This window comes from Antrostomus carolinensis, unplaced genomic scaffold (genome assembly GCF_000700745.2).
Source record: "Antrostomus carolinensis isolate BGI_N321 unplaced genomic scaffold, ASM70074v2 scaffold26069, whole genome shotgun sequence".
NCBI classification, from domain to species: Eukaryota; Metazoa; Chordata; class Aves; order Caprimulgiformes; family Caprimulgidae; genus Antrostomus; species Antrostomus carolinensis.
This window is the reverse complement of record NW_010339630.1, coordinates 2,512-15,808: the sequence shown is the minus strand read 5'-3', so window position 1 is coordinate 15,808 and position 13,297 is coordinate 2,512. Positions and strand designations below refer to the sequence as shown.

General features: G+C 38.1%; 2 protein-coding genes across 2 annotated transcripts in view; both read left to right on the top strand.

Moving 5' to 3' along the window:
* The window catches only part of LOC104531124 (ketosamine-3-kinase), a 4,189-nt gene extending 1,268 nt beyond the window's left edge, over positions 1-2,921 (top strand). The window contains 4 exon segments of the mRNA XM_010175918.2: positions 341-432; positions 872-954; positions 1,354-1,476; positions 2,426-2,921. Of these exon segments, the coding sequence (XP_010174220.2) occupies positions 341-432; positions 872-954; positions 1,354-1,476; positions 2,426-2,764 (637 nt within the window). The 3' untranslated portion in view covers positions 2,765-2,921.
* A 3,488-nt stretch (positions 2,922-6,409) lies between these two features.
* Positions 6,410-12,847, top strand: LOC104531123 (fructosamine-3-kinase). Its single transcript, XM_010175917.1, has 6 exons — positions 6,410-6,665; positions 7,755-7,906; positions 9,093-9,184; positions 10,423-10,505; positions 11,374-11,496; positions 12,375-12,847. The coding sequence occupies exons 1-6, from the start codon at positions 6,525-6,527 to the stop codon at positions 12,711-12,713; spliced, it is 930 nt and encodes a 309-aa protein (XP_010174219.1). The 5' UTR covers positions 6,410-6,524; the 3' UTR covers positions 12,714-12,847.
* Positions 12,848-13,297: the final 450 nt, after the last annotated feature.

Sequence of the window (13,297 nt, the reverse complement as noted above, 5' to 3'; positions counted from 1 at the left end):
AAAAAAAAAAAACCCACCCCACAACTTTTCTTACAGATGTCTTACTGAAAGTTCGTATGGAAGTGATTTCAGACAAATTAGAATTTATAGTTTCTCATTGTTAATAAGTTTATGATTGCTGTTCACTTCCCATAGTGTTGTCAGAAACAAACATTTATGTTAATATGTAACCTTTATGGGAAGAGGAGGTGTTTATGACTGGGATATTTTGCAAACATACTTCGTTCGAGATGCAGAACTTGGTTTACTTGCTTGATAAATCTTTAAAATTAATTACTGGAATATCACGAACTGGATTCATTCACATGTCAGTGTCACTAAGAATACTTTTGTTTCTTAGACATTCAGCAAAGCTTGGAACACAACTGGCTGATCTCCACCTTCATAACCAGCAACTTGGAGAGAAGCTGAAGAAAGAAGAGAGCACAGTTGGTACAGTACACAGCTGTTTGCAAATTTAACCTAGTTAATCTACAAAATAGTTAAAATATTTTTTGTTATTTCAGGATAAGTTTATCTTCTTCCACTAAAGATATTATGAAAATAGATTTGGATGAAACACCCAGGCAGGAGGTCTTATTTTTGCTTTTGTTTGCTTTATTTGAATATCTGTAAGCAACATGTTTAGTCAATTTGGGACACTTGGGTAACCAGAGTTTCTGCAAGGACGTGGTATCAGAGGAGATCTGCTATCTCCAAATACGATTAAACCAACAGCAACACCATTGTGACAGAAAGAATTAAGGTGCAATTTTTTTATTATTCTCAGTGGAAGCAGCATTGTACCCTTGCATGGTTTTTAAGGTCCTTTTGCATTGTAGATACTTAGAATCTTGACATTAGTGTTGGATTTTTGTCTTTGGTTTGAAAGGTAAAGGTCAAGGGCAAATGGAAGTCCAGTTTGTGGATCAGTTTGGCTTTCATACAGTTACCTGCTGTGGCTATCTTCCACAGGTACGTTGTACTTCCTCAGACTGATAGAATTTTAAGTTTATTTTATGATTTTCCTTTCAGTGACACAAAAGGACAAAGTTATAAATGAAATAAATGAATTTATTTCTGTGGTGTCATAAAAAGGAAAAACTTTGTTCAGCCTTCTAAGGAAAGCAGTGCTTTGGCCAGCGATTCCAGCTGCATAGGACCTTCATAGCTCTCCAATGTCTTGGTTTTATCACTTAGAGAAAATTATTTATTCCCCTAATTCAGTGTTTCAAGATAACAGTCTATTAAATGGTAGCATTTACTGGATGGTATCAGCACAAAGGCTATGTAATCCTCCAAAGCTTTATTTGAAAAAGAAGAAATTCTGTCTTGGGTGGTGTAGAACTAACATCTGCAATCCTGTTCCTTCAGGTGAATGACTGGCAGAATGACTGGGTGACTTTCTTCGCCAGGCAAAGAATCCAGCCCCAGATGGACATGATCGAAAAAAATTCAGGAGACAGAGAAGCAAGAGAACTTTGGGCACAACTTCAAGTAGGATAAGTTCTCTCAGTTCTCATTATAGTGATAGGCATCAGTTGTTTAGATTTGCTTTTCTTAAAACAGAGTTTCTGTTTGTGTGCTCCAGGTTCTGTTGGTAAGAGACTACAACTTTTAGGGATTAAAATGCCCTTTATTCTAAGGTAAAATGGCATTTGCCACATCACCCTGTGTTCATATTCCAAAATGGATATGTGCCAAATAGCACTTTGCCTGACTATTTGGGAAATACTAGATCAAGTTCACATTTCTCATTCCCTGTAACATGTTCATGATGAGAAATATATGTAAGTGTTATACTGGGGAGACACTGGAACAGGTTGCCCAAGGAAGTTGTGGATGCCCCCTCCCTGGAAGTGTTCAAGGCCAGGTTGGATGAGGCTTTGAGCAACCTGGTCTAGTGGAAGGTGTCCCTGCTGATGGCATGGGGGTTGGGACTGGATGAGCTTTAAGGTCCCTTCCAACCCAAACCAGTCTGGGATTCCTTGTTTGCTGTTCTGCACATTATCTGTTCATTTAAGGTTTGCATCTGATTAAGTGACTGTGGTATTAGCTATTTGGGTACTACTTTGTAGAAATCTCTTCAAGGTTGGTGAGAGATTCCTGAGCTTTCTAGTGGTACAGAGTGGGGGGTTGTGGTGGTGGGTGTTAGTATTAAAGCTGGTCAATATTGCCGCACTGAACGCTGTTTAAAGGATTTTATTTTCTTAGTGCTAAAGTACATTTAGGTGACTATTGTTCAGCTGCTGCCTTTGTGAAAAATAGAAGTCCTCTTTATTTTCTCAGCATCTTTATTGACTAGGTCCTATGTTGTTTTGAGTTATTTTCTTTTTTTTAATGGACTTGTAAGAAGTTTCAATCCCTGCACATATGCAGATAAAACTCTGTCACAATTCACATTAACACGTAGTATTTGCACATCTTGCTTTTTTTCCCCCTGCAGTTGAAGATACCCAGTTTGTTCTGTGGCGTAGAAATTGTTCCTGCTCTCCTGCATGGAGATCTCTGGGGAGGAAATGTAGCTGAGGATGATTCTGGTCCAGTTATCTTCGATCCGGCTTCTTTCTACGGCCATTCAGAGTACGAGCTTGCAATAGCTGGGATGTTTGGTGGCTTCAGCAGTTCTTTTTACTCTGCTTACCATAGTAAAATTCCTAAAGCTGCAGGGTTTGAGAAGCGCCTAAAGCTTTATCAGCTTTTTCACTACATGAACCATTGGAACCATTTTGGCACAGGGTACAGAGGGTCTTCTGTGAACATTATGAGAAACCTCATAAAGTGACTTTCTGCTTAAGCAGAATGCTTCCTGTGTTCCTTGGCAAACCCCATCCTTGGTGGTGCGACTACAGGAGTAGTAATGTTAAAAAAAGCAACTAGACCCCTCCCTTGTTGCACAGCTAAAGACCTAGAATCAGTGAGTCCTCCTGAATACCAAGTGTAACATCATCATGCCTCTTTAAAATGGCTGGGAGTACCTTTATGAGAGAAGTATCTAAGGAAGGGGTTTATTCAGTGGCACAGAAGATCGTTTGGTGTCAAGAAAGCATTGTATGCTTGAGACTAGGCAAGTTAATACAGGTCAGACACTCAAGTGTAAATTATGTGGGCAAAGTTCTTTCTTAGGCACCAGTTGTACTTCAGAGTAAAGAAATACCAGGGTTTGCACTTGCACCCTAGTGGACAACATTAGAGAAGTGTTTATGGAGTGGAAAATTGCTGTTCTCAGTTACTGAGGAGATGGTTAAAAAAGTTGCTCATTGCTTTTTGCTGTCCTCTCTGCACCTTTATGATAGATTGCTCAGGCTTTTTCAGCTCTTAATGTCCAGTTCTGTGCATGAAAACAATTTTAACAAAATATTTTGAAAGTCAGCAAGAAAATTCTGTAATGGGAACTACGGAAAATGGTTTGGACTTGCTGTTCATTATAATAATGTGGCTCTACTGGATAGAGACTGCTTCCTGTTCTGTTACAAAGCTGGCATCTGCATTTTGGTGCCTGGTGGTGTTTTTGTAAGCTGCTCTGTGCTTGCTGCTCAGTGGGCTCTTACCTACAGCAATTTTGTTTAACCAGAACTAGCTTGCTCTTCTGTTTTGGATTCTGCTGTTGTCCAGTAGTGTGCATTCTTAAAGGCCTTTTCAGGTAGGACTCCTTACACGTAGGCATCCTGTGAAGATGTGCTCTCACTGGTACAAACAGAAGATGTACGTCTTGACTGTTGTCACTGCCCACAGAATAATGCCATGTGGGCAGGGTATAGCCTTCACATACATTTTCTGTATTTTAGAATACATAAGCTAATATTTTTCTTCAGTCCCAACTAAGTGCACGTTGTAGCTCTTGGGATAAGAGACATGAAACCAAAGGAAGTTCAAATGTAACTTCCAGAGCAGCAGCTTTTCACCCCTGTCAGAAGTTCTTTGAGGGCAGCTTTGCAGACTGGCTGTTTCTTGTACCTACAGACAATAATACTAAAATTGTGCTCTCTTTAATTAGGCTGGTAATGATATTTCAGTGCAAGCATCCCAGGTAGGTGAGAGGTGCATGATTCCTAACATGCATTTTGAATGTTTGGGAATGACTTTAATTAACTAAAAATGTTTTTCACTGGACTTTGGCAGATTACTGAGGTTTTTTTAGTTGCTGGTTTTGCAGTTATAAGAATTGGAAGCAAGTTCAGAGAAGACTATCACTTCGTATAACTTTCCCTCCTTAATTCTACTACTCTTCTCCCTGGCTCTTTTAACTTTTGCTACTGAAAGTTTTAAAGCCTTGCTTTTACTTTGACCTTGTTGCTTTAATAAAAAGTTTCCCAGTTGATTATTGTTGTCTCTGTTTTCTGAATTAAAACCTTACAACTTGGGTCCAATCTTGGGGAGCTGTTTGCTCTAACCTGTTAAAGGTTCCTAGTTTATTAGACGATTATGGTCAACAGAAGTGTTGATGGGAACGTGTTTGTGGATTTTAATCTGGAGCAGTGTGTCACTGAAGAAAACTTCTCTGGTGTTGGGTTATGTTATCATTTGAGGTCCTGTCTGTGCCTTTAAACTTCATGTATTTTACCAGCTGTTTAGATGTTGATGAAATGTTAAGTCCGTGCCTATAGTCTTGTGTGATTCACCTGAACTTAACAGCGCTTAGTGCATCTGGTTGAAGAAATGCTGTGGAACTGGAATTTAGCCAGCAGTCAGTCTGGTGAGATCCCTTAACTGTTTGTTTTGACATGCTTTCACAATAAAGCTAGAAGTTAAATTTAACAAGGTCATTCTGTTTACAAATCTTCAACAATTCAACGTTTATTTTGCTAAAATACTTAAGTGCTTTTTATCATTGGAAAGTGGTATGAAGGTGGATTTTGTGTCAGCCATAGACTTGAGTGATAAATGGTGGGTCTTCAAAGATCACCTTTTCCTAATGGAACTGAATCAAAATATTTTGGGGATTGAAGGGAAATTGTGTTGTATGCAAGTTATGTAAATAGAAGCAATTGTATTTAGAATTTTAATTTAAGGGATATTATGCTCACTTTTTCAAAGCTATTTTTGTGCTACAATGAAAAATGGAATGGGTGTAAAGAGGAATACAAATGGAACATAACAGCAAGCTCTACTGCACCCTGAATCCCTTAGTTTTGAGTCTTACAGCCAGCAGTTGAATCAGGGGCTGGAGAAGGGGCTGGAATCTCTTCTGAAGCCAGGCTGCTGGTGAACCCTTAAGCAAGAAATTGCTGCAGTTCTAGAAGGTAATTTTTTTTTTCATGTGTAGAATAGTTCTGCACTGCTCTTGGAATTCTCTGCTTTGATCATTTTGTTGCATTATGTGTTCCAGGCATGTGTTTGTTCTTCTTTAGGTTTATACTATGAGAGAAAGAGATCATGTGTCCTGCTTTTCTTTCTGGTATATTCCTCCCTCCTTGCTCCCTCCATGTGTTCTAAATCTGGCAAGCATGTTTCCTTGTACCCATGCTCTTACTCTGTATTTCCTGGGTCTGTATCATCATTTCGTTGAATTTCCATTCCTGTTTGGACAAGGAAAATGGTAATAGAACCACTGAATTTTTCTTAAATATACAGTGTGCGTGTATTTATATATTGTAAAAAAAATTGTAATATCCTCTCATGATGTTTCTAAGTCTTTTCTCAAGATGAATCATGATACATGTGTGGCATATGCAGACAAAAGCATCTCAAGGTATTTATTTTTAATACTTTGAAAATCAGATCTCTTTGTATCTTTTTTCTTAATTAAAACTAAGGTTTGAAATTAATTCCTTAGGAAATTAATTATTGGATTGGGATGTGCATCATTTTAATAACAACAGCTTCTGCCTTGGAGAGGAGTTAGGGGAAGGGAAACTTGGAAATCTGGTTTCAGTGGTTAGGATTGTAGGAAAATTCAGGTTGGGAGCGACCTCAGGAGATCAGTTAGTGCACTCTGCTGCTTAAAGCAGGATGAGCTATGAGGACAGGCCAGAACTCCAGTCCACACAAAGCAACTACAAGCAGAGAAGAAACCCACCAGCATTTCCACGTATTTCTGGTGGCTGACTTATGGTCAGCAGCGTGATTTAATCCCATCCTTATGGACTGCAACTTTTATTTTTCTTATCTGAAATCACCACCATACAACTCGTGCAGAATTGGTATCGTTGCGTTTAAACCCCCTCTAGTGGGTTGGTGTTAAAATGACGTCTGCCAATGCGATCAGAGGGCTGAGACAAGAGAAACTGCTGCAAACTACAATTACCAGCAGCCCTCAGCACAGCTGAGCGAGGACCCGGGACACACCGCTCAATTTTATTCTCGCAAATATTTCCAAATATTTTTATTTCTCATGTATAGCTATAAAAGACTATGGGAAACAAAGTATTTTGAAACATTATCTTTCTTGCCTGCTGGTGGGGTTTTGGTTTGGTTTGGTTTGTTTTTTGGTGGGTGGCCCTTCCCACCTCATAGCAGAGTGACAGCGACAGAAGGACCCAAACCTTTAATCTTGTTTTGCAGTGGATTTAGCAGAAAGCAGCTGCAGCAACCTGGAAACCACCATGGAGAAAATCCTGAAAGCAGAATTGAAAACCTCTGTTCTGAAGGCATTTGGAGGCTCAGGAGGAGGATACATTAGCCAGGGCCAAGGTTATGAAACAGACAGTGGACGAGTATTTGTTAAAATCAACCACAAACCTCAGGTTAGTGCCAGCAAATATTTAACTACTAATATTGCTGCATGTAGAGAGTTTTTTATTTTCAAAGCACCTGATTGTTAATTTAGGGTTCTGCATTTTCAGACTGACTTTGAATTATTCCAGTTTTTCTTTCAGCTTTCTTTTAAAAGCTGTAGTTATTTTATATCAAGTGTTAATGCAGCAGATTTGGTTAATGCAAAATGAGGTGTCATGCAATGAGATAACCCTCAGCAGCAGTTTTTTTTTAGGAATTGGCATTGCAATATGTAAAAAAAGAGGCCAAGTACAGAGCTGTTATTGTAGTACTCAGAATTTGGAATATTCTAAAGCTGAGTTTGCATTCACTGCATTCTTTTTCATGTTTCTGTTGGGAGCATAGAATAGTGGGAGGGAAGGAGGGAGGGACGAAACATGGTACCAGTGCTAAAACTCATGTATATTCTTTTTAAAGCTACAGAGGTCTCAAACTTCCCTATTGCTTTTTGTATTTCTAGCAGGTAAGAGTCTTGTAATTTTTCAGGCCAAGCTCTTGACTTTTCTATTATTAAATGAACATAGTACTCAGTGGCTTTTTTTAACACCGTGGTGCATCAGAAATTTGCTTTATCAATATCAAAAATACCCTAAAGCCACTGTGAATAACAGCATCTTTACTTCAGAAATGTGGAGTACAGGCTTAATATTTGTACTGTCGTCTCCATCTGCTGGCCACTGACCCACATGGAAAGGAGAACCAGTTTAAGGATTCAATCTTGTACTTTATTTAGAAGTCATCACCTGTGGTTTTGAAGGAGGTCTTGGGTATTATCCTCAGAGATGCTGTTAGGTCTGAGTAGTTTGGTATCTCCATAAGCAGCGGGAAATCCTGGTGAAATGTGATGAATCCTACTACCCTGGAATGAATTTGTGTGTGTGTGGGGGGGTGAAAGTTAAGATTAAGGTACTCAAGTCTCCCTGTGTGGACTGAAACCTTGCTGCAGCTACATTCTTTTATCAGGATGAATTAACTCTTTGTAAACAAGGCCATTTTTTCCAAAGTACTTGTTGCAGACATCCACAGTTTAGTCTGAGGATATTCTTTCTCCTTGTCAGGCTAGAAAAATGTTTGAAGGGGAAATGGCAAGTTTGGAAGCTATTCAGAAAACCAATACTGTGAGAGTGCCTCAGCCTATTAAAGTAATTGACCTTCCTGCAGGAGGAGCAATGTTTGTCATGGAGCACCTAAAGATGAAGCACCTCAACAAGTAAGTCTGTACATCGCTTTTTCTTTTTACTGTGTTTTTAGGCATATTTTCTTATATCTTAGAGTCAGAAAACTTAATGAGAACCTCTCTGTTCTCTCCGAGATAGAGCTTATACCTATCAAGATCTGTGTGTATGCGTACACATTAAAAAAACCCAGATTGTATCTATATGTATGTTTGTGTGTACACACCTTCCCCATATTTTGTTCTTCCCTGACCCTCTACCTGCCATAGAAATGGCCTGCTCTCGCTAGCCTAAAGCTTTCTGTGTTGGCCCACATGTGCTGAGATGCTACTAAAGTGAATGTGATAATGGCTGAGTTTAGCCCATCTTTTCCTCAGGAGATTTTTCATTTGAGTTTCTTTTCCCAGCCTATCAGTTTAATAGATAACAGGAAGTTCCATTTTGTCCATCAGCCAACCTGAACATGGAATTCTGAGTCATAGGCTCCTGAACACAGGCTTTCAGGAGTTACCTGCTTTGTTCTGGGCCTCTACAGGAACATAGTAATGCTTATGCCTCTTCTGCCAGTTGTTTGTCCAGCCTGTTTTTATTGGGACAATAATGGCACTTTCACAGCCTTGACAAAGAGTTCATTCTGATCCATCCCAGTGTTCCTAGGAGAGATTTTTCTAATGTCTAACCTCAGTTCTCCGGGTTGCAATTTTAAACACATTATTTTCTACCCATTCTGGGCACAGAGAATAAATTAAGTTTCCTTCCTTGCAGCTCCCGTTCAGATATCTGTGCAATATTTTAACTGTTTTTTAGTTGTCTGTCTTCTACATTAAGCAACCTCAACACAGTCCTTGCTTCTTTTTAGGCTTACTGTTCTTACTGCTGTTCAGCTGAACTTGAAGTATGAGGCCCAAAAGTAGATACCATGTTCTGTTCTCTGCTTATTAAAGTGGAGCTGATAAGGAGGATTACTTGATCCTCCTGCACTTTGTGCTCCTGTTTATACAGCCTTGTGTTCTGCTTACCTTTCTTGCAAGAACATTGACTTATCTTCATTTTATTATCTGTTACAACTCATTTCTTCAGAGTTGTTGTCTAGTCATGATGAAGGTTCAATATTTGCCAAAAATATACTTGGTCATATTTAATTGAGATTTTTTTTCCCCCCTGTGATATTACGTTCACTTGTCTTGTTTCAGTTTTGTTTTGTTTTTTTTGATCCTGCAGATATTCTTCAAACCTTGGAGAGCAGATAGCAGATCTTCATCTTTATAACCAGAAACTTGGAGAGAAATTGAGAAAGGAGGGAAACACAATTGGTAGAGTAATGATATCATGCACTAAACCAAAAATGAAATAATTCATTTGGCTTGGTACAGTACTGCATTATAACTTTAATTATAATTAAAGTCAATACTGGGACACTGTTTCATGGATATGTCCCTCCTGTCCCTATGCCACACTTCTCAAATGTACATTATATGCATGGGACCTATAATTACTATTATAATTTTTAAACATATCCTGTTAACTTTGACAAAACAAAATTTTAAATTATTTTAAATTCTTCATTTTGTATATACTTGGTTGCGTAAAATTATGCGGATACTTAGATTTAGTAAGTAATAGTGCTAATATTTGATAGGTATAATTTTCAACATTTCGTAAGGCAAACTGAATATTTGGATGAGTTGTCTTTTTTCAGTGTCAGTTAAACCTTTCAGCCTCATGTATCATCAATCTCTTAAAATGCTCTTGACGTTACAGACATCCTCTTTTTGTTTACTGCTGGTTCAGACAATTAACTTATTACAGAATGTGGTTCCAGTTAGTAAACACATAGTTTAAGTTCCCCTTTAAAGATGTTGGGGATGACATTTTTTAACTCAAATATGTAGCAAAATATCTAGCAATTGCTGCTCCTTGAAGACAACTGTAATTCTGCAGCTTAAGGTCGTGATCCAGTTTCTGTTGACCTCAATGAAAATACCTTTCATCATTCCTTGGAAAGTGGATTAAGGTGTAAATGGAAAAAAAAAAAAAAGGAAGCTATATAAAGAATTACTCTTCTTTTAGAGTTGTTAATATTAAAATCTGAACCACCAGTTAGTATTTGTGTCTTTCCCATAACTTCAGGGATGGACCGGGTTTGACTCTTATTGTTAGGCATATTGTAATCCATTATTTTTGAGTGAAGGCTAAATTACTGGCAGGTCACAAATAATCTGTGAATCAAAAGTAAGCCATATTTAATGGCAGCATGTTCAAGTGTCAGAGCAGTGGATTGTGAATCTGTGATCTGGACTCTGTTCCGAAGTGTCTAACACATTTATCCAAAGAAAGTCACTAACTGTGACTAATTGTGCCTCCATTTTCATTCAGTATCTTCACACTTAAGATAGTTCTTTCCATCTTCAGAGAGGGTTGTGACCATGAAGTAAGTGTAACTTATTGCTTAAAATTATTTTCTATGCCTATTTGCTGAAATTTAGTTCTGTGTTTGTAAACTTTACTATGTAAGGGTCTCAAAACTCCCAATAATGATTTTGTTTCTTAGGTAAAGGAGCAGGTCACTCTGAGTCTCAGTATGTGGATAAGTTTGGATTCCATACAGCCACTTGCTGTGGTTATATACCACAGGTATGTTCCAGGCTTCTGAAAGCTGATATGTTCTGTAAACTCCTTATACAAAAGCTTGCTTCATTGGCCTTCAGCTTTATGATCAAAGTTTTGCTTTCATTATTTCATTCTGACTTGTCAGTGAAGGGAATATGATGGCTGTTCAATGTGTGTGGCTTGCTCAGTGCATGGAGCAAGCAGACACAGTGGGTCGAATAAGAATTTGAAATTATGTGGTGGTTATTTAGCTCAGTGATACTTAATAAAATAAGTGTCCCTTCACAAACCATGTGTTGATTTTGTTTTTTCTGAACCCCTACTATATGGATGTCCAGTGGCAAAATCCACTGCTTTTTAGAGGGCCTCATCATGTAAGACACTGGAAAGGGCTCTCCAGAGACAAAGCAGTCATTTGTGGGCTCTGCACATGGTAGAATTTCGTGCTAAGATTTAACTGAATGAACTTTCAATATCTCAGACTCTTTGCTAAGTACAGCTCTTCACCAAATTAGAAACACATTACCCAATAAAAATGAAGGAATACTTCTGCATTTCCAGAAATATTTTGGAATATAATATGGAACAACTGAAATGATCTCAACAGAAAGTCTCCTTCTAAAATACATTAAGAAAAATTGCATGAGTGAAAATAGCCAGAACCTCAACTTACATCTCATGTTAAAACAGCCCCAGCTACACAGGGAAGAGAGCATCCCTCCCAAATGAACAGTCAACCAGATACCTAATAACATTGTGCACAGGTCACATGAACGTTGTTTAGGCCATTGTGTCAGCACCAAATGTTTTAACTTGATATCTCTGTATTATTAATACTGACTATATATATGTTAAAATTGTTTATTACAAACCTCTGTATTGTATTTTCTAGGTGAATGAATGGCAAAGTGATTGGCCTTCCTTCTTTATTTGTCATCGACTCCAAGCTCAATTGGATTTGATTGAAAAGGATTATGGAGACAGAGAAGCCAGAGAACTTTGGTCGCAGCTAAAAGTATGATCCATGTCTTAAATCTGTTTTGTTTGGTTGGGGTTTTTTGTTTTTTGTTTTTTTTTTTTTTTGCTTGTTTGTTTTTTAAAGAGAATGTTAGAAAATATGTATTGGTGGAGTTTTAGAGATGTTTTCTAAGAGATTTAGGTAGCTTTTAATGAACAGCAGTAACTGGACTAGCTTCACAGCTGGTCCAACAACATTGTCAGCTGAAAAGAATTCAAGTTGCTCTTTCAGTTTTTTAATACATAGTGAAAATAAACCTGCAATTCAACACTGATTTTTATTTCTTAGATAGGATTTACCATCTTATTATTCTAAGAACTTGGTGTTAGGAGATAAGTAAGATTCTACTGTTGGTTTCTGGGGTTTTTGGTTTTGTTTTGTTAGGTTTTGTTTTTTTTTCCAATTGGTCCAGGCTCACAGCTGAGATTGTGCTTCAAGTCAAACTCCATGCAGCACCTAGGGAACAGCCAGGAATTTATTCCTTTGCAAGATCTACATCACAAATTTGTTCCTTAATTCTGGTTAATTGGTACAGATGTTTACTACTGCACTTTTTGCCATCGAAACCTTTTGATTTAAATGAAATTTGTTTCTTGTGATAGACAATACTATCTGTGTCTAGAAACAATACATTAATACTAGATGTTGATACTAGACTGTGAATTAAATGATTTGATAATCTGTCAAGAACAATCAAGAACATTCATTACTGGCTTACAGTTCAGGTTTATGCCTATAGCCATCAACTTCAAAAGCACTCCATCAGGACTGAAAACAGGCAGTATTTGACCAGCTTATACACTACAGTACTTTGTTTTATTTGGTATTTTCTTCAAAGCTCTTTAATTGTTATGTGTTTGTTCATGCTCTTTCAGCTAAAGATTCCTGAAATGTTCTGTGACATAGAAATTGTTCCTGCTCTCCTGCACGGGGACCTGTGGGCAGGAAATGTGGCTGAGGACGACTCTGGGCCAGTTATCTTTGACCCTGCTTCTTTCTACGGCCATTCAGAATTTGAACTGGCCATTGCTGGAATGTTTGGTGGGTTTAGCAGCTCTTTTTTCTCCGCATATCACAGTAAAATACCCAAAGCTCCAGGATTTGAGAAACGAAACAAATTGTATCAGCTCTTTAATTACATAAACCACTGGAACCATTTTGGGACTGGATACAGGGGGTCTACTCTAAATGTAATGAGAAAACTTTTAAAGTAACCAGTAAGAAATTCTGACATAGTCCTGTAGCAATTAACAGCCCCTGCTTATCAGAAGTAACACAAATTAGGAATGAATGGTGATGATAAAACACCTGACATGTAAAAGGCTTAGTACATTTCTGAGCCTCACTAAATGTTGAGTGATTGTGTAATTTTTAACATACACCAGTTTACCAGCACTAATTCATACCCTGCTGAAGGAAAAGACTGCATTGTTTGTGAAGATTTCACTAGGTTGGAAAGTAGCATGATGCTCAGCCTGACCTTACCCTCCATAGAGTCTCACTTCTTAGCTGCTGCATTTCCACGGGTGTTTGCATTTTACCACTTCTGCTGCGGCTCTATCGGCAGTTCGTTATTGAGAGCTACTGTTGTGGGATCGTGGTGCTGGAAGTAATGACTAGTTTCCAACCTCGCCCCTTTGTTGTTCTGTTTTAGTTTTCTGTCTCTGTTTCCATCCCTTTTCCCATTTATACTTCTGCCCTCTTTCCTTTCCCATGCTAAGTGTCTTGATCCAAAATTTAAATCTGATTCTATGAATCTGAAAATGAAAACATTCTCTTTTTGATTTAAAGAGTAGAC